Source organism: Lynx canadensis, chromosome B1 (genome assembly GCF_007474595.2).
Source record: "Lynx canadensis isolate LIC74 chromosome B1, mLynCan4.pri.v2, whole genome shotgun sequence".
NCBI classification, from domain to species: Eukaryota; Metazoa; Chordata; class Mammalia; order Carnivora; family Felidae; genus Lynx; species Lynx canadensis.
In genome coordinates this window covers 81,098,932-81,120,295 of record NC_044306.2, presented here as the reverse complement: position 1 = coordinate 81,120,295, position 21,364 = coordinate 81,098,932, and the positions used below count along the sequence as shown (strand labels likewise).

At 42.1% G+C, this 21,364-nt stretch overlaps 1 protein-coding gene across 1 annotated transcript in view; it reads right to left on the bottom strand.

The window, feature by feature from the left end:
- Nucleotides 1-21,364, bottom strand: part of SLC10A7 (solute carrier family 10 member 7) — a 257,064-nt gene that overhangs the window by 16,136 nt on the left and 219,564 nt on the right. The window contains exon 10 of the mRNA XM_030312964.2: nucleotides 14,819-14,892. Within this exon, the coding sequence (XP_030168824.1) occupies nucleotides 14,819-14,892 (74 nt within the window). The remainder of the gene's footprint in view (nucleotides 1-14,818; nucleotides 14,893-21,364) is intronic.

Genomic DNA, 21,364 nt, shown 5'->3' with positions numbered 1-21,364 from the left:
ACTCTACCAATTGAAGGTTTCTGCCTCGGAAGATTAGGTACACCTTCACCTGTCTGACAGCGTTGTAGGAGTAATTAGCAAGCAGGGAATTCAAGAATGAATTAAAGAACTGAGCCACGGAGGCTTCATTCAAACGCCGGCTGTGTCTTCCAGGATGGGGTCACCATATTTATGGACACAAGGTGGGCAGGAAGTAGATGGACATGACTTTTTTTTCCTTTTCTAGGCTGTGAAGGAAGAGTCTTTTGTCTTCTTACGAGAAAATCTGGCTAATATTCATGCTCACAGGACATGAAAACATCAAAAATAGATTGAGGCTTTCGTATGACAAAAATAACACAAGGTCATCAGAATATATTTAACATGATCACCAATACAGAAGTGGCCCCTGGTTCAGAACAGAACTCACCGAACTCCGGCTCTGGAAAGACTTGCTTAATTTTACAGACGTTTTTAGATGTGTTTTTATATAAATGAAGAAAAACACTCCAATCTTTTCTGTCCGAGGCACATCAGAGAAGCGGGTGGATGTGACACGTGCTTTCATGGATTCTGACACAGCCCCCACCCTCTAAACTTAGTGCTCCCTAAAATTTTGCCCTGATAATGCTCTTAACAGTGGACGGTGGAACTTCTGGGAGGCTTTCAAGTCTTAGTTCAGTGGTATATGTGATCAGCTGTGACCCAAATGCATATTATTTTTTTTAAGATACATTCTTTCTTTTGTCAACATGGCTGTTAATCACCCTCTGGCAGTAATTTTCTTCTTGATGATACAATGTTTATGATGAACATCAACATCAGAAGAGATGTCTTCTGACACAAAAGAATTAAAGAACTGACACAAAACAAGGCAGTTTTGATTTGGGGATTAGAAATTAGCATTATTTATCTTTAAATCCAACTGTTTTAAAAATGTTCACTCAGGTTTCTGTGGTTTAACTTAGCTAGATGATGTCCTACTAACCTCCTCCTGCTCTTTATTCTGAATATATAAAAATTGGAGAGTTAAGGCCTCATTTAGAAGGCTTTTAGGCAGAGGAAGAAATTAAGAAAGCCCTTGGAGCCATTTCTGGAAATAATGATGTTTGTCTAATCCCCTCAGTTCTCCTTAACCTCTGAGTACTTCACACATCTAAGAGAATTGTGGTTTTCACAAGTCAGTACAGACAAATGGCCACTTTTATTAACAAATCAGTAGGGATAATCTTAAATTGCAGTCTTTAAAAAAATTTTTTTTAATGTTTATTTATTTTTGAGACAGAGCATGAGCAGGGAAGGGGCTGAGAGGGAGACACAGAATCACAAAGCAGGCTCCAGGCTCTGAGCTGTCAGCGCAGGGCTTGAACTCAGAAACCGCGAGATCGTGACCTGAGCTGAAGTCGGACGCTTAACTGACTGAGTCACCCATGCGCCCCCTAAATTGCAGTCTTTTTGAAACACAGTAGTGCATAAATGCACATAGATGCAGAAAGTAGTCTGATGCGGTAGTTCTCAGCCCCTGCTACACATTAGAATCACCTGGGTGGCTTTCAGGAACTATGATGCTGGGTCCATCCTGAGAGATTCAGAGGTAATCGCTGTGGGGAGAGGTCAGGGCATCACGGTTATTGGACAGCTCCCAGATGATTCTAATGTGAGCTGGGCTGAGAAGCCAGGTCTGGTAGAAGGGGGGAGCTAGAGGACTCTGGAGGATGCTGGAGGCACAGATGGGCCCGTATGCTGTAGGCTCTGCTCTTTAGTCACTATGTGGATTGGGGTAAATTATCTGACCTCACTGAAGCAGAACTTTCTACCTTGGACAGTGTGCTCAATAATACCTACTGTGCAGGGCTACTGTGAAGCTTACATGAGATAAAGGCAACTTATGTGCCTAATACAGTGCCTAGCATTAGCAGATAAACAGCGGGGCCTTCTCCCTTTAATGTTTCAAAGTGTCTTCATATCTACTTTCTGATTTAATGTTCCCCTCAGCCTTATAAGGCAGAAGAAAACAGGCCTGCAAGTTTGGATGTCAATATGTTTGGCTGATTTAGAATTTCAGATCATTTTATTAAAATAATTTCATATCCTCTCTAACCTCTGGAGTGGCTCAGGGCTCAGTCCTCCAAGCTCCTTTCTCCTCTATCTCCATAGTCCTTAGTGACATCATCCAGTCTGAGAGCTTAAAATAACCTCTATGTGATGAAAGCCCCACACTTACAAGGCCAACTCTCCATTGGATGTTAAGAGATCTCAAACTTAACATGTTCAAAATGGAACTCTTGACTTGCCCCCACATCCCTCTTCAGCCACCAAAATCTGTTCCTTTGCCATCTTCCCAAATCCAGTAAATGGCAACTCCATCCTTCCAGCCCCTCAGGCCAAACACCTTAGAATATCTTTAATTCTCCTTTCTCTTATAAGCATATCTAGTTTATAGGAAGCCCTATAGGCTCTGTGTTCAGAATATGTCCAAAATCCAATACCACTCCCAACTTTGAATTGCCTTTGACCTTAAACTCCTGTCTGGATTAAAGCTTCTTAATTGGCCTTCCTGTTTCTCACTGTTGTACCCTTCCATCCACCAACCCCAGGCTTTTATTAACACAGGAGCCATAGGGATCCTTTCAAAGTGGAAGCTGGATCTTGTCTACTCAAGATCTACTAGTGTACTCAAAACCTTCCAATGACTTCCACTCTCATCCTGAGTAAAATGTAGGTCCTTACAATGGCCAACAAGGTCTTACACAATATCACTCGCCCTTCTCCTACTCCTTGTACCATGTCTCCTATAGCTCTCTCCCTCACTCATTCTGTTTCTTGAATACTGGCCCCCTCCTCATCCTCCAACTTGCCAGGCACACAGTGTTGCCCCAGGCCCCACACCCTCACTGCTCCCTCCACTTGGAATCTCCTTCCCCTAAATACCCATGTGACTTGCTCCCTGTTTCCTTTAGGTCTTCGATCCAACACCCTCTTTCAGCCTAAAACCTTCCCATCTCCACCCTGGCACTCCTTATTTTCCTTCCTGGTTTTATTTTTCTGTATAACACTTAACCATCATCGGATATGTTCTATGCTTAAGTGTCTGTTTAATCCCACTAGAAAGGAAGCTAGATAAGGGCAAGAACTTTTTTGTACTTTGTTCACTGCTGCAGCCCATAGGACCTGGAACAGGACCCAACATATAGTAGGCACTAAAAAACACTTGGTGAGTGAATGAACGAATCAAGAAAATTGTGTTTCAAAAGCACCTTTTCATCGGCACCATTGCTTCCTGTTTTTGCACTCACTTCCAGTGTCGAGGGTTTTTTTTTTTTTTCAATATATGAAATTTATTGTCAAATTGGCTTCCATACAACACCCAGTGCTCATCCCAAAAGGTGCCCTCCTCAATACCCATCACCCACCCTCCCCTCCCTCCCACTCCCCATCAACCCTCACTTTGTTCTCAGTTTTTAAGAGTCTCTTATGCTTTGGCTCTCTCCCACTCTAACCTCTTTTTTTTTTTTTTTCTTTTTTCCTTCCCCTCGAGGGGTTTGTTTTTCATTAATATTTAGAACGTCTGCTCTAGCAGTACTACAGTGCTTGCACCAGAGTAGACCAGTCGTAGCACACAGAGAACCAGTACATGGTGGGAACGTGCAGCAGGGGCAGCTCTGAGAAATGTCGCTGCTACAGTATCGTTGCCATGCTCAGCTTCAGGAGTGATGACATTCCAAATGAGCTGGCTTTCTGAGGCCTCGGCCTCTTCTGAGCTGTGTCCAATTTTACGTCTCCTCTTGCCCCCAAGGGAGCTTGTCAAAAACCCACCTGGTACCCCATGGCTTTAAAAAGTGGGCAGCTAACTCTAACTTCTGGCTGGAGTTGTCTGGATGGGGCTGTACATGGGGACAAGGAGGCTGTGGGTGTCCCCCTCATTTTGCAGCTGCAGGCTCGTTTATTCCTCACTGTAAAGGAGCATGGAGCTGGCTGTCATTAAACACACACAAACCGGTTTATAGTGTCTGGCTCAATTAAGGGAACTTCTGGAAGAGACACAACCCAATAAATAATTGGAGAGATGCAACTCTGAAATGACAAATGTTATTCACAGGTCTCTGTTTGCAAGTGGAGATTGAGAGATATGAACTTCAAGTGAATGAGATCTCCTGGGTGAGCGTCTTCACTTCAAACAGGGTAAACAGCTGCTGTCCTGTGATGCACATTTTAGTACTGCTACAGGCAAACTTTCTAAATATGAATAATAATAATAGTAAAGACCAAACCCCTCGGCAACTGACAGCGAGTGTAGAGATAGCAGGAGGCACTGGGCCAGGGGCCGCTGTCAGCTCTCCTGGACGGGGCGAAGGCCTCCTCACAAAGGACAAGCTCCAGAACGCCACAGCGTGTTCGCCTCACCTCTCGTGGCGTCTCCCTCTCAGAAGTGTGGCGTGTATATGACTGTGGGTGCGTGATTTGGTTGTTAACAGGTACAATTAATCTCTTTAGAGCTACTTCCATGACTGGTGGTTTTTTACTTGGAAATAAAGAAAACTGGGAATTATGAGTTTCCACTAACTTAATGCCACTAAGTCGACCTTCAAAGCATGTCAGGTAAGGTACGGAGTTTTCAGTGCCACTGCAGGCCCAGTCCAGCGGCAGTGCAGCTGGTGCAGGTAAACGACGGCTCCTCTTGCTCCCGCCCTGCCACCGAGACTGAACGAGCGGTGGACGGCTGACACACCATTCTCAGGTGTTTCTAGAATCCTGGGTGGCGTGATGGAAAGGACCTGGTCTTTGACATCAGAGACCTGGTTTTAAATCCTGATCATGCCCTCTGCCAGCTATATGATCTAACCCTACTCCCCTCAGTTTCCACATCTGCTGAAAAGGAGGTTAAAACAACTGTCTCAAAGGGAGCCCACCTCAAAGTTGGAGGTTTTAGTGAGGCAGGGCTTGTCAAGTACCTAGTACGGTCATCTGGCATAGAGTCAGCACCACCCAAATGATTGTGATTAGGGTTTCGATTACGGTTAGAAAGAGCGCTATGAGATAGTATTGTGGAGCTCAGATTTAGTAGTTTACAGGACTGGGCAGGGAAGGGGCTTGCCACTGAAACACCCAGGGTGATATCAGAAGCATTCCTACAACTTTTGAGAATGGTAGCTACTGAGGATTGCCACAGGAACTGAAACTTCCTACCTAGGGTGTGGCCAAGACTCCACTGGCCTTCATCTGTCTACAGATTCTGGATAAGGGCTTGTGGTTCTCCTCTCCTCTCCCCCCTCCTCTCCTCTCCTCTCCCCCCTCCTCTCCTCTCCTCTCCTCTCCTCTCCTCTCCTCTCCTCTCCTCTCCTCTCCTCTCCTCTCCTCTCCTCTCCTCCCTCCCCTCCCCTCTCCTCCCCCCCCTCCCCTCCCCTCCCCTCCTCTCCCCTCTTATTTTCTTTTTGAATCTTTCCATGGTATGAATTACACTGTAAGATTTTGGGGGGGAAATTCATATCTATTTCCTTTCATCAAGGGACTTCTATACGGACAACCTTCAAATACCAGGCATGCTGAAATTATTTTCAATATGCTTAAACTTTACTTTCAGCTTAAAGAAAGCAAGCCTCACTTCTGGAGGCTTCTGGAGTGAGCACGGGGGGTGTGGCTGCTGAGTGAAGGGTTTTCCTCTGCTCAGGCTATGCCTTGTGAAATACTGGCATACTTCCACACCCAAAAGCTGCGCTTTGACCACATTCATACAAAGGGAACTCAAAAGGCCTTTGAAGTTCAGGCAAAAATATAGGTACAGATTGGAAAAACAGGAGCAAGTTTTCATCCTTCCTAGACATAACCACAATATCACACACTGGAGCCATGGAATGAGAAAGTGAGTGGCCTTGAGAAATCAGTGTCCAAGCCTACTGAGTTGTTGGTAAAATTTTATTTTCTTAGAGTACTTGGGAGTATGTCATGAGCATCTGTCCTAAGTATCTCCTTTTGGCTAATAATGAAATAAAAAGTATCTACAAGTGGGGCACATCATGGCTACACTAAAGTCAAAAACAAACACAAACAAACAAAAAAACCCAAACAACCCAAACCAACCAAGCCAAGCTGACCCAAACTAGTTTCCATTACCATCAAAAAGCACTTACACAAAATTTGCCTGAATGCTCTACTATGTCAAACACTTCCCTAAAGGTCTGGGCAGGTGAGCCAGCATTCTGGAAACTTAGAGGTGATTCTCGATGCATGTATTATGATGCCTCTTAAACTTTCGTGTGCAAAATACTCTTTTTTGGTGTGTTTCAAAAATCGGGCTTCAGGGTCTTATTCTTAAAAATTCTGAATCAGATGAGGTGCAGTAATCTCTTTTCTTCTTCTTCTTCTTCTTCTTCTTCTTCTTCTTCTTCAAAGGAAGTGACTTGCTGTAATTTAGAGGGCCACCCTAAATGGCCCTAATTGTTGGCCTAATTGTTGAAATGTTGATCTTAAGGTATCCCTCTGAAGGGCTCAAGATTCTAAAGCTGAATACCTTTCAAAATCAGAGAATTATTGAATGCTAGAACTAGAAGGGCCCCAGAGATCATCTCGCCTAAACTGTTCATAGCTAGTAGCCCACAGGACTGGTACTAGAGCACAATACTCTCTGTAGAACTGTCGTTACAGCACAGTACAGCGGCTGAGGGCGAGACCTCGTGTAAGTTCTGGCTCTGCCCCCTGGGTCATGTGACTTGGGCAAGCTGCTGATCACTTAGGAACCTCACTTTCCTTATCCAGGATGATGGCGGGAGTGATGTGAGCTGGTGTGTGTAAAGGACTATTGGGAGGTGACCTCCACCAGGTTGGTCACGCATAAGTTCCAGATTCTTTCTGGCAGATAATGTGTAGTGGCCACAGAAATAATTAAAAAAAAAATTTTTTTTTAGATGTTTATTTATTATTGAGAGACAGAGAGAGACAGAGCATGAGCATGGGAGGGGCAGAGAGAAGGGGAGACACAGAATCCGAAGCAGGCTCCAGGCTCCAAGCTGTCAGCACAGAGCCTGACGCAGGGCCCGAACTCACAAACCGTGAGACCATGACCTGAGCCGAAGTCGGACGCTTAACCGACTGAGCCACCCAAGAATCTTAAGAATGGGTGAAGATGAGCTAGGCCCCCACAAGCTTGCCAGCAGGTTTGAATGAAAGTAAGCTGCCACACATACAGGTGTTTTTAACTCAACACATATTCGTAGTCACACATAGAAACAGTTTATACAACCTATCCTGTTAACTCAAGGGCCTGGCTCTGACTTTTCAAGCGCTCTCACTAGCCCCTCTCAAAGCACACACGGCTACGTTCCAGCACAGGATTCCATGACCCTTCCAGTCAGCCTCAGGCAACCACACATCCTCCTAATAGTAGTGGGGCACAAAACCATGTAGGGATAAGCCTCCAGCACAGCCCGGAGGATTTCATATTCAAGCTACTGGGTTTGCTAGATTCTTTGAGGCAAGTAGGAAGTGTCTCTAAAGTTTTCAGGCAGTATACTTATTAGTCAGAGTGCATTTATAACATTTATCATGCAAAGTAACAAGTCAGTAATTTCATCAATACAAACCCATTTCAGAATTCATTATACTCATTAGCGAAATCTCTGGTTGACAGAGATACAGATCACAAAAGCATGTGCTATAGCTGCCTCTGCAGTATTTCCTTTCTGATAAAATAGTAGCCGAACACTCCGGTGAGAATTTTCCATTAGAGCAACTGGCTGTCCCTAGAGCTGAACTCTGAACTAACTAGTGCCTACATGATCCCACACTGGACACAAAAGTATTTTCAAGTAAATTACTTCATGTAACAAGCACATAGCACAGTGTTTGTCTATTAAGTACTCAAGTACTGTTAGCTGTTATTTTTATTCCCACTACTATTGAAAACATGATGAATAGAGACACAATTAAAAAGTAAATCCAAGAAAAGGTACAGAGACTCTGTAATATAAGTTGGATTAATAAAAATCTAAATGCAGGTGATCTTATATTACCATAAATCAAGAATTATTCTGAGTCTTCATTTAGCTCTGGTTTCCACATGGTATCAGAAATTTGGGTTAAAGTTCAACTGAAAAAAGACAGTGGACGCTGAAGCCTATATGGTAACTATTTGAGGAAGGGGATAAAATCTTACCAAGAAGGTATAAGGTAATAGTTTCCAGCCTTGGGTTATGACCCATTAATGAACTGCAAGTCAATGTAATGGGTTTTATCTACCACTTGGATAGAATATGGAATGCATCATATAAAATAAGAGTGAATGGGGTTTTGTAAAACTTTTTACACACAAGCAATGTGTACTCGATGACACTGTAAAATGTATCTCTAACTGTAGGTTGTTAATTTAACACGTTTGACAGTCTCTGGCATAGGAAACGAGGAGGAGGGGAAATGTGGGTAGCAGGGCACTGATCTCCAGGTGAACAGCTCCTGGCACATCATCAAGATTAATGGTACTTGAGGGTCAGGCTAAATAAGACAAAACAACAAAGAAGTTTTACTATTTTTCATTTCATACTTGCCGCCTAGAACCTGGGAACTTCTTAAATCTTTATTACCTAAGTCTAGATGTATTAGCAACGATTTTCAGACACCAAATTCAGAATCAAAAATTCAAAGCAAAACAATCCACAAACCTCTGAGAAACAGAAGCGTACCACTTTGAGCACTTACATTTCTTTCTTTATATGGATCAAAAAATGGTACAAAATGACAGACACTCCCTCACTTTTCTTCAGCGCAGTAGCAAAATCTACTCTGTCTACAATTTCAGTGGCATCTTTAAGAATCCGTCAAATGCAGAGGTCCCCGAACTGCCTTTCCTTATGGAACTGTAACTCCAGTGGCAAACCACAGGACAGATACATATTTATGGCTACGACCCAGACACAAACTTCTATTTTCTGTCTCTTCTCTGGACTTCTCTTTCCACTTTATAGTTTATTGTCATACAGCACTGTGGCTCTTAGTTTGCAAGAAAAAGTGCAGACAGTGATGCCTCACCTGAAATGGAGAGGCTGGCTCATCAAGACTCACTTTAAATAGAATATAACCTTTTGTTACTATAGAAGGTAGAAGGAATGAATGCCAGTTTCTGACTGGGCCGCATGGAAATACATGCCTCTGGGAACAATTATAGATATTAAGTATTTAAAACTGTTTTATAACGAGCAATGTGATCAGAAGTGATTTTCTTCCTTAAGCAATTAATAAAATAATTCAAATTCACACCGAGAATGCACATTTACAATATTTGGAATCAGTATAGTACTTTTTGGTTTTCCAAGTGCTTTCGTATCTTATTATCCAATGCAGTTCTGGAAATCAGGAGGCTGGGCATCCAGTCTCTATTAGTTATATGATCTGGGGTTAAGTTTGTAAAAATTTTCCATGCTCTCATTTCTTTGTAGGCAAAATAATGTTACTGACCTGCTAATATTCAAGGTTTTCGGGTCATATGATTTAATGAGCTCAAAGCTTGCTTCCCAATTGTGGGGCAAGTTTTATTAAGATAATAGCCTCTGTTGGGGCGCCTGGGTGTCTCAGTCAGTTGAGCATCTGACCTCGGCTCAGGTCATGATCTTGTGGTCTGTGAGTTTGAACCCCACGTGGGGCTCTATGCTGACAGCTCAGAGCCTGGAACCTGCTTCGGTTCCTGTGTCTCCCTCTCTCTCTGCCCCTCCCCTGCTCACACTCTGTCTCGCTCTCTCTCTCAAAAATAAATAAACATTAAAAAAAAAAAAAGATAATAGTCTCTGTGTGCCAAATAGAATCACAGATAAGCTTTAGGGGAAAAGAATAGCAGAAGTGAAAACTTTTATATTTCAATCCCATTTCCTCTTGAGAAAATAATGCAGATGTTATTAAGTGATCTTTCCAGCCCAAGTTACGGGTAATCCTGTAGCATTCTCCAGTAGCTTCCAAGGAAAACTGAAAATAAGATCCGTTGCAGACTTTGTTTCTCCTATGATACTCTTTGGAGGGTGAAGCTATTTTTTAACCTCTTTTGGAAGAAGCAAAAGCCGTATTTCTTTTCCTGCAATAATGTAACATTATTTACACAACCGTTCGTGAGCTCTTTTCCCTTTCACACACAGCAGGGAAGCGGTTCTAGAACGGAAACAGTCACTGAGCACAGACTCACGGAAACTTAAGCCTGGGAGGAATGTCAGGTATCGTTTTGTCCATCTTCTCATTTTACAGATGAGGAAACTGAGGCCCGTAGCAGTTACATGATTTGTTCCAGCTTTTGGTGAGATCAATGGAACTGGAATCCAGGCTAGAATCAGGTATGTGTTCTCTCCACTCTGCAGAATCCCAGGTCTACCAAAAAGTTATATTCTTTGTGCTTAATGCATAGTTTCTTGTCACAATTCAGCTGTGCAACTGCAACCATAGGTTCATATAGTGAAGTCTAAACAGTGTGAGGGAATCCCTGCCTTGATTCGCCCTTGTCCATAGTGTCTATAAACGGTAAGACATATGGTGGGCTTTTAATAAGCATTCATCATGATTCTCTAAGCTTTAAATAGCATTCTTCCACTTCAGAAATGCTTCTGGAAATAAATGACTGAGAATCTCACAACTGACTGTCAATAGTCAGTTGACATGCTATGGGAGTATGTGCTTTCATTTTGCTATTTAAAAACATTAAAAACTAATATAAACTTATATGAAGGGATCTCAAACCTCCTGAAACATTCTCTTTTGAGGTGTCTTGAGAATGTTTTTCACATGTATTGGAACTCTAGATAAGCAAAGTGATTTGAACACTCAAGACAAAAAGATAAAATAAAATAGAAGTAAACTACTAATTCCACAGAGTATCTTGGATCGAATTTCTTTCTGATGAGATCTATTGACTGACTGTGCACTGAGCCGTTGTTAACCAGGGTATATACCGTTCTTCAATCTCTGCTACGTAAAATACCTTGTCATTACCCTACAAATATCAACATCAAACTAGAGGAGAATTTGGGAGAGTTCACAGCTCTTAAGGCAACCCACTGCAAGGGATGCTGTCTTGACAAATATAAAATTACCTCCAACCCTGAGCTAAAACTATAGGAGAGCAGCATGCAAGCCCCGGAGTATTGTTTTAGATGAGGCACAGTGATAGCTCGGTGCTTCCTTCAGGCCTCCTCTTTCTTCCTGAACGAACTCCAGGGAATGGCATCATGTCAGGCTTTCCAGATGGATTATGTGAAGCCATAGCTCAATGTCATTTTCAATAGGAAGCCTCATAATTAAAGGTCAAATAGTCACTTCATCTGCAATCAATCAATAGAAAAAGTACTAATACGAAGAACTAATCAATCAATGGCAAATGCACTAATAAAAGCAATGAATCAAATTCAGCATCTGCGTAGATGCAAGTACACTGAAGAGATTGAGACAGGGCAAAAGCAAGAACAATAAAATAAATTGAAAGGGTATGTACAAGAGAATATTCAGAAGGCTCCTCAAGTGAGGGTTTTCATCTGTGGCTCATTAGTTACCTGGGTACCTCTTGGTCTACAATGATTTATTCCTAAATACAAATACTACATATAATAATGAATGGTATTTCATAAGCCTTACTGAATGTATTCTATTTGAGGTGTTAGATGTGTGTGCACATTTGTTGTGTGTGTGTAAAATCACTAGAAGAAATACTTTGGTAGTGATCTCACAAGGGACAGATATACTTTCTCAGTGCCAAAGAGATATATTATAATCTATTATATTTTATCTTTGTGTGAGAGGTGAGAGATAGTATAATTCTGAGTGATATGATGTGAAGTATGTTCCTCGCTTTCTGGAATGTGAATTTTTTCACACTTAGTGTGATGTTCTTCCACTTCCATGCAGAGAAGAAGCTCCCTTAGGATAATTACTATCATCGTCATGGCAGATCCTCTATACCAGTGATGTCAGGTCCCCAATAGAAGGGAACGTGCATTGCATCTTGTGAAAATGGATACGGTAAATTCATAGGCCATTCTAGTGATACTGAGCCAACACCCTTCGCTACAGGTAAAAACTAGGGTGTTGCTGGAACAAGGGCAATCCATGTCACCTCCCTGAGATAAGGGAAGTAGCAAAGAGGTAAATGCTGCCTAGGAGACTTCAGGAAGGCAGCCAGATATGATCAAGCCAGGACAGAATAGTCAGTCAAATTGCCTAATCTAAGAGCTAAGGGAACTGAAGCCTGGGCATGCCTCAGTGGAAGAGTGAGGATAAGTATTCAGGTCTCACAATTCCAAAAAAGCTTAAGGCCATCATGTTATGAAAGTAACTGAGGATTTAGACTACGTGGTTAGTTAGATACCAGCTTGTATCTTATTGTAGTATCTAAGGGTCTACTTCATGGGAGAGCACTGCAGAAACAAAGTGCATATGCAGATATTTTGTCCAAGTTAACCCAACCCTTTTTAGCAAAACAGCTACTTCTGATTAGTGTTCAGAATACCTGTTTGCCTGAAAATCAGGTTTCAGAAAGCATCAGGAACAGAAGAACATGGTGTTGAGATTAAGAAAAATAAAAAGACACACACACACAAATATCCAATGGGTAGGTATTTTGCTCATCGAAAAGAAAAGAATACTGGTCAGGCTTCAGTAGGCTCTTTGGGTAGAGTTCTTTGCCCAATACAGCCAGCTCCAGCACAAAAGAGCATCATGGAGAGACAAAAAAATCCATTTTGGTTTTTCTGTCCACAAAAACCCCAAGGAGTGTATGGGATTTACAAGCACACTGCAGAAATGCAGAGTGTATATATGGTGCAGCCACAGCTCAGCATCTCCTCTAATCCACTCTACCGGACGTGGGCTCATTTGATCTCTGGCTCTGGACATCTGAGGCATCTGGTGGCCCTGGCCTCTGGACTCCCTACCTACTTTTTAGGAGCCCTGGAACACTAGACATTACAGCGCAATAACAGCGTGGGGAAAGAAGTGCAGGATGATTTCTCTGAAGTCAAAAATTAAACCACACCCATTACATGAAAATCTATAGGACCAGGGGTCGGGGGACTGGAACCGTGGAAATGGTAACACAGTCATAATTAATACAGTTGATAATAACAAACAATAACAGCTCCTGCTTGAAAGAGTGTCTGCTGTGTGCCAGGCAGCACACCCGGCTCTGTAGGTGGGCTGTAGAATTTCCTCCATAGTGATCTACATACACTGCAATTATGGCACATTCTGCCATGTACTGACTATGGATTATGTACAAGTACTGTGCCAGCTACTTAACAAACTTTATCTTTAATCTTAATAATAAACTTCATAAACGTGAGTATGATTCTGCCCCATTTTACAGATGAGAAAGCAAAGGTTCAGGGAAGTTAAGGGATTTGTCCAGTCACAAAGTCAGGATTGGAACGTGACTTCCAAAGTGCTTTCAATTTCAACTCGATAATATTATGAAGAAAACCTAACAGAAATACTGCAACGTATAGACATTAGATACAGTAACCCTTGAACAACATGAGTTTGAACTACAAGAGTCCACTTACATGTGTATTTTTTTTCCAATAAATATGGTATAGTACTGTAAATGTATTTTTCATTATGATTTTCTCAATAACATTTTCTTTTCTCTAGCTCATTTTATTACAGTATATAATACATATAACATACAAAATACTATGTTAATTGACCGCGTTATTGGTAAGGCCTCTTGTTAACAGTAGGCTATTGGTAGTTAAGTTTTGGGGGAGTCAAAAGTTATACATGGATTTTTGACTGTGCAGGGGGTTGGTGCCCCTAAGGCCCCCTCTCCCTGCATTGTTCAAGAGTTAACTGTATATCACTTCTTCAAATAAGCTGAAGCCCTAGATAGCAACTGTTCCTTAGTTTGTCCAATTTTGAAGTCATTTTCCAAATTTGGCAAGACTGACAATAGATTCTATCAAACAAACGTGCATGGGGTTAGTAACAACATTATGGAATGTCTTTGTTTTCTAACTTACAGACTGAACCTTTTTAACATGAGCATACAGAGAATTGTCATGCTTTTTCACTCTTTTAAGTGACTCTTTTAAGTGAGTCACATGCCAAAATATAAAGAAATTTTTAATACGACTTTTTACCACAATGTGCCTACTACCTCAAGGAGTTTGTGAATGAAGCTGTCAGTAAAGTTCCTGGTTACTTTATGACTTTTAATGACTAAAAACATGGATTCAGTTGCCCGGACAGATTATTGGGAGAATGCCAATACACTGGAGAAAGCATAGTAGAAAACAGCATTTTTCTTCTTGATCTACTTTTGTCTATTAAATAAATACTTATTTCACTTCAGGCACTAATCAGATTGGGTTAATGATAACCACATTGTGTTTCTTCATGGAAGTAACATTCTGAAATGGACTTTAAACTAATGTCAATACCAGATTAGGGTAAGAATATTTCTACTTTCCTCCAGTCTCCCAAAAAAGTAAGTTAACTTTTCCAGGGGCAACTCTAGAGCTTTCCAAAGCTAAGTTTTTGCCCATTCCTTTTCAGAAGAAAGTCTTCTCCTTCCCCCATTCCTACTACCTCCTTCCCCAGCTTTTAATGTTAACACACTACTTTGAAAACCTTTTATGAGAATCAAAAACATAATTACAAATTAAGTCCCACACTATTAAATTTAGGCCTTCAAAAATTGGTCCAACCAAATAATGGTATTTCAGAGCAATGACCCGTCCTCATCTCGCTATTGTTCTTTATTTAACACAGTGTATAATACTCCATTCCAGTTAATTTGAAGAAATGCTTAAATGTTAAAATCGTAAGATGTAACTGAGGGTAATATTGGTTAAAAAGTTGGTTTTCGACTCTGTGAATCACTTACCCAGTGTGAGGGATTTGTGTGTAGAACAGAAAATGATAGCCACAGTGTCTGCTGGTGTGAAACCCGAATTATTCCTAGGGGCAAAAAGAGTATTTTACAAATACGTGCGTAAAAAGCCTACTTAAACATCCTAAATCAGATGTAGTACCTACCTTCATGTTAACATCTTTTGATCAGTCCTGGTGACAGAAGTGATTCTATCCCCAAATGTACAGACGTGTCTGAATTTGTTTTTAGCGAATCATTCCTGAGTCATTTGCCCATGAAAAAAAGGTCTTAAAACTATGTGGGGGACACCACCCCTCCCAGCTCCCCCATGATTCTCTCCCCATCCCTCATGCCTATCCTCTGGCAACCCCAAACTGTTCAAAATTTTTTTCATTTCAAATGTTCTGTATGTAGAATGATATGGTACATAACCTTTTGGGACTGGCTTTTTTCACTCAGCATAATTCCCTAGACATTCATGCAAGTTGTTGTGTGTATCAAGAGTTTGTTCCTGGGGCGCCTGGGTGGTTCGGTCGGTTAAGCATCCGACTTTGGCTCAGGTCATGATCTCGCGGTCCGGGAGTTTGAGCCCCACGTCAGGCACTGTGCTGACAGCTCAGAGCCTGGAGCCTGCTTCGAATTCTGTGTCTCCCTCTCTCTGTGCCACTCCTCCACTAGCGCTCTGTCTCTCTCTCTGTCTCTGTCTCTCAAAAATAAATAAACATTTAAAAAAAAGTTTGTTCCTTTTATTGCTAACTAGTGTCCCATGATATGTATGTAGCCTAATTTGTTTAACCATTCACCTATGGAAGGACAGCTGGACTGTATCTAGTTATTGGTTATTAGAAATAGAGTTGCTCTACAAAAATATGTGGTGGAGGTCTCCAAAGATCACATACATAGTCAGGCTGTGGCGCAGGGCTTTGTGAAAATCATGCAGCAGGGAACTCCCTTAGCAAAGTTACGAGGCTATCACTTGACAGTAATTCCAGCGGCTCGAAAGCGTTAATGTGTCTCCGTAACTGCTTCCCTCAAGAAGGAACATACCTTTCTGGCAGCAAACATAAACTTTTGATGAATACATGCTATGAACAAAAATGAAACATCATGTGTTTTAGCAAAAATAGTAACTTTTCATTCCTTGAGCAGTGACTGTGTATCAGATACTCCTCTAAGGTGTGCACATTTGAAGACAGCTACCCCATAAGGTAGGCGACACAATATCCCACATACAGATGAGAAGACTGAGGCACCCAGGAGGTGTGTTGCTTACCCAGGACCCTAGAGCTAGTAAGTGACATGGCCAGGATTTAAATCAAGTCTGGCTTCTGTGCCTATGCTCTTAACGGCCGTGTTCTACTATTGGTATGTGATAGGTCAAGCATTTAAAAATAAATCTCACTTAGCCAAAATCCATTTAATGTTATGGAGGACAGTACTGGTGAATATCAATTTTCAGATTTTCCATTTTAGAATATAAAGATTTAGAGAACCAGATACTAAAAGAAATGTTATTTTACTAATATTATTATATTATTATTATTATCATTATGCTTGATATGTTAGAAACTACTCCTTCCTGCAGAATCATCAGGATTTGAGGTACAGTAAGTCTATTCATTCCCTGCCCTGAACTGAGACAAATGGAATGAGTTAGCAAATGGAAAATGCTCCAGAACCTGACTCTGTGTGTACAGTTGCAGATCTAACAGTCTATCCAATTTTTAAGGATCTCTAAAGAAAGCAATCTCACCCCTTTCCTTAGTAACCTCATCCTCGCATATAACTTTCGTTGGGAGAAAAATCCTCTCTAAATCCATCCATGTATCCTGATTTCTTTGTTATATACTCACTGGAGGGGAGAAGAGCCTTCTCTTCCTCGTCCCCTGGGCACAGGTTAAGAGAATGTGGAAATGGGCCTTTGGTTTTCTCCCCTCTGAAAGCCATGCGTGCTCACGCTTCCTAACTAACTAGTCTTACCTCCAGTTCTTTTTGGATAACAACTTCCCAAACTGACTTTTTGGCGTCTCACCTCAGTGGAGGATTCTCCACAGATGTGTATCACTTGAGTATAATAAGATGACCTTACTGTTTCCACATTTTATTTTCATATTTATATTGTGATAACACTTTTATTTTTAAACATTGAACTATATGACTGACATATTCCTTGATTCCTTTGTTCATCATGTAGGCCTAATGTGAAAGCAGCTGTGTGAGGTTCTGTCAATGCATGGAGGAAAGGAGCACAGATATGCATATGCATATGTATACATATTTAAATTTTTTAAATGTTTATTTTTGAAAGAGAGAGAGAGAGAGAATGGGGAAGGGGCAGAGAGAGAGGGAGACAGGCTCTAGGCCCTGAGCTGAGCTGTCAGGACAGAGCCCGATGCAGGGCTCGAACCCACAAACTGTGAGATTATGACCTGAGCTGAAGTTGGATGCTTAACTGACTGAGCCATCCAGGCACCCCTGTATATGTATATTTTAAAGTTTATTTATTTTGAGACAGAGAGAGATATAGGGAGGTCAGAGAGACAGAACCCCAAGCAGGCTCTGCACTGTCAGCGCAGAGCCCAATGCAGGGCTCAAACTCACGAACCGTGAGATCATGACATGAGCTGAAACAAAGGGTCAGATGCTTAACAGACTGATCCACCCAAGTGCCTCTATCTATCTATCTATCTATCTATCTATCTATCTATCTATCTTTTTTTTTTAAGAGAGGGGGATTGAGAAAGAGAAAAAGAGGGGGTGGGAGGATTATGGCACCAAAAAAAGATTATCTCAAGCTTGGCAGGGAATGGGGGATAATGATGGAGCACACAGAGAACCTTCTTGAAGGAAATTACAATTGAGCTGGGTTTTAAAGGTCAGGTTTAGATACATGGCAGTGTGTATTTTAGGTAAGGGATAGTGAAACTGAAATCTGGGAGTCCAGGGGGCAGCTGGCAAAGAGCAGTCTTTAGGCTGACTTGTATGAAGGGACGATGGCTGTGACCATGAGTGTGGACTTGACAAGACAGGCTAAGGAGATGGGAGGAGTAACCACTCAGTGTGGTATAAGACTGGCAATGATGAGGCTAGGCAGGAAGCAGAAGGCTGTAAGGGCCTGAAGAATCACCGTGACCGCAGAGATGGTGGTAAGAGACATGAAGACAGAAATAAAAGAACTTGTCAAATGTTGACTTCTGTGAAATATTTCCTCCCGGCAGCTTAAAAGCACACACTTTGGGGGCAGACGCACTTGAATTTCAATCCAGACCACCCTTTTCCTTATATATAAAATAGGGATAATACTGCCGGCTCCTGAGGGGAGGATAAATACCAATGTTCGTTAAGAATTTGGCACATCACAAGTGTTTAACACATGCTGGCTGATATTTTTTTAAGGTTTTCATTTATTTTTGAGAGACAGAGAGAAAGAGAGGGAGAGAGAGAGAGAGTGCGTGCGCGTGCACATGAGTGGGGGAGGGGCAAAGAGAGAGAGGGAGACATAGACTCTGAAGCAGGCTCCAGGCTCTGAGCTGTCAGCACAGAGCCTGACGCGGGGCTCGAACTCATGAACTATGAGATCATGACCTGAGCCAAAGTCGGACACTTAACCGACTGAGCCACCCAGGCACCCCTGCCAGCTGATATTTTTATTGTTACTGTTGCTTTGAGAGAGGAGGAGGAATGAAAGAGAAATGATAAGCTTTGAGCACATAGGACTAAGAGGAACACGAGGGCATTAATGGAAATAGGGAACAGAAGAGGCGGCCCAACGGGGTCTGGGGAGGAGGCCAAGGAGTTGAGTGAACAGAATTTGCATTAGTGACAGGGCACCATGTTTTCAAGAAATCTGGGGAAGAGAAGGAAAAGGTCATGGGAATTTGAACATGACCATGCAGAGAGAGGGATGACGCAGCGGGTAGAAACAACTGATGAAACCAGTTCTCCAGAGAGGCCTAAGAGGACCAGGCTGTGGGGCTAGCCTGAGAGGGGCTATTTCCCAGCCCATGAACTGGACACTAAAGAAGACAAGCTGAGCAGGAAATATGGAAAAATTTCTTGTAGAGAATGGGAAAGTGGAGGCAATTTATGTCAGAGATTTCATGTTCTTTGTAAATAAAGCATGAGGCACTTTGCTCATCCAGAGAGTCTGAGCTAATACTGAAGCCTGGGAACCTAAGAAGTTAGAAAAACTTGAAATGGGCAGACTGAGGAGTATGAAATATAGTCAGTTCACAACGAATAGAAACTTTCCACAGGAACGACTGCCCACCTGTGCTTGCGGAACATGTGACACAACAAACCACCTAGTTTGGGGCTGTTCTCCGGCAACGCTTATGGTGTTGGTCACGCTACAAAGGCCTTTTTGGTCTGTTGCTGCCTTTGTTGCCAACCCATTGCTGCTGCATGTGGACTATGCAGTTTGGTTTTTTCCAGGAGAGTCCGGCAATATACTTCTCCTTTAGTGAACTTGGTTCTGCTTCATATGCTCTTTTCCAGGCTATCGCACGTTCCCAGTGTGTCAAATCTCTCTGGCCAAGAAGGCTCCGATTTAACCTGGCGTTGGCCGACGTTCGTCAGAGCAGCACTTACGGCGTGGCGAGACCTGCTTACTTGTCCTGCTCCGGGTAAGGTGGCTGAAGCCAGGCCCGCACGGGGAGGTTTCCGGCCTGATGGGAGGTGGAACGCCGCCCTGTCATTCTACGGACACAGGGTGGGTCAGCGGGGAGGGGGGTGTCAGCACATAAAAGTGCATCATTTAAGGGTAAAAACCAATATTCTCCCTAAATACTCTCTCTGGAAAGAAACTTGCTCCACGTCACGGGTCTTGGGGAAAGCCGACAGAGCAGGTGCTCACTGAAGCCTCCATTCGTGACGAGGAAGACGATGGTGCCCATAAATCACCACAGCAGGCAGCACGGAGCGTTTTCCAGAGCATGTTACTCCCAGTATTTCCGTCTTCTCAGAACAGTCTTATAAGGTAGAGGGTGTTATCATCGGCAGCTTTTCCCGAAAAGGGAATCTGAAGCACAAAGAGGTAACTAACTTCTCTAGAGTCATACACACCTAGCAAGTAGGCTGCTCCGAATCAAAGACAAGTTCGCTTTCCGCAAAGGAAATTAAAGAAACGAAAACAAAACCCACCACAGAACTTGGTGGATGAGGGCAGCTATCTTGGTCAGTGACCTTCCTTCAGCCACGCCCTGTCAAGGGGCAACTTCATGGCAGAAGACGCCACCCAGAAAAATGAAGCACCTTTAAATAAATGTGCATTATGTTTAAGTGGCAACGACTACAATTATTTTCGGTGATTAACATCTCTATTGTGTCCGCTCACACTCTTGAAAGGAATCCCATTACTATTTATTTTCTAACTCTACCTTCTCTCTTTTTAATATTGATTTTCTTTTTATCCCGTTTTTATAATTCTTTTGATCACTTCGGCTTCCCTTGAGCTGTTTATTTCCTTTTCTTCCCAATTGGTCTTTTTTATTCTCTCTTACAGAGCTTTCAATCAGTGTTTTCCACATAATATTTATCTTGCCTTTCTCTGCAGTACTCACAAAGGAGAACATGTCAGAAGGTTTTACTAGTAGAATCGCAGAATGTGGAGCAGAAAAGGTCCTCTGAGGGAGTTCCATGTAAGCCCACTGTGTTTTAGAGGAGGAAACTTCCATGTGAAATACTTTCCTTTGTTAACCTCTGTACTTGTGTTTTATCTTAACTTAATTTTAGGAGAAGACCTCATCTGTCATTAGCTGTGTGCCACTAAACAAGTTACCCAGAGCTCTGTGGCTTAGTGCCTCACGTGTGAAATGGTAAGACTTACTGTTAATACTAATACTTGTCTTCCTTCCCCCCCCCGTCCCTAGCTCCTTCCTACTATACGCTCCGTCCCTACCTCCGTCCCTCCATCCCTCCGTCCTGGCTACAATGAGAGGCCGTTTGAGACATCCAATTAAAAATGTACTGATAAGGGTGAAAACACCTATACAAATATTCAAATATTTGCTTCTTTTTCCCCCCTTTCTTTATGGCTTCTTTTGTCACTCTAGTGATACTCTGGGTTTCTGTTACTCTAGTTATCAGCTTTCCAAACTGTCTTTTACATATTTTTTTAAAGGCTCATAATTACTGCTTTCTTTTTCCAACCTTTTCAACATTTTTTTAAATACTGTGACAGCTTCCCAAAGTTGCAGAAAGCTTAGGGTACTATGGACAGCTGCTATTGGTGTGATGAATCGGCTCTCATTCCCCAGCATCTGTGACAGTGTAATGCCAAAGAGAATGTGTTACAAAGCTAGAAATGCTAATTTCTTCTCTTCCATCGTTAGTTTTTGAAACAGTATAGATAAATTAGTTTGGTACAATAAATATTCGACAGTTGCTAACATTCATTGAACACTTACTGTATGCTAGGAATTAGGATGAGGACTTCGTGAGTGCAGTATCCAATTCACCAAATGACCCTACGAGGTAGGCACTAATACTATCTCCATTTATAAATGAGGAATGACAGAAATCACAGAGTTATTAAACAGGATTGAAACTCATGTCTGT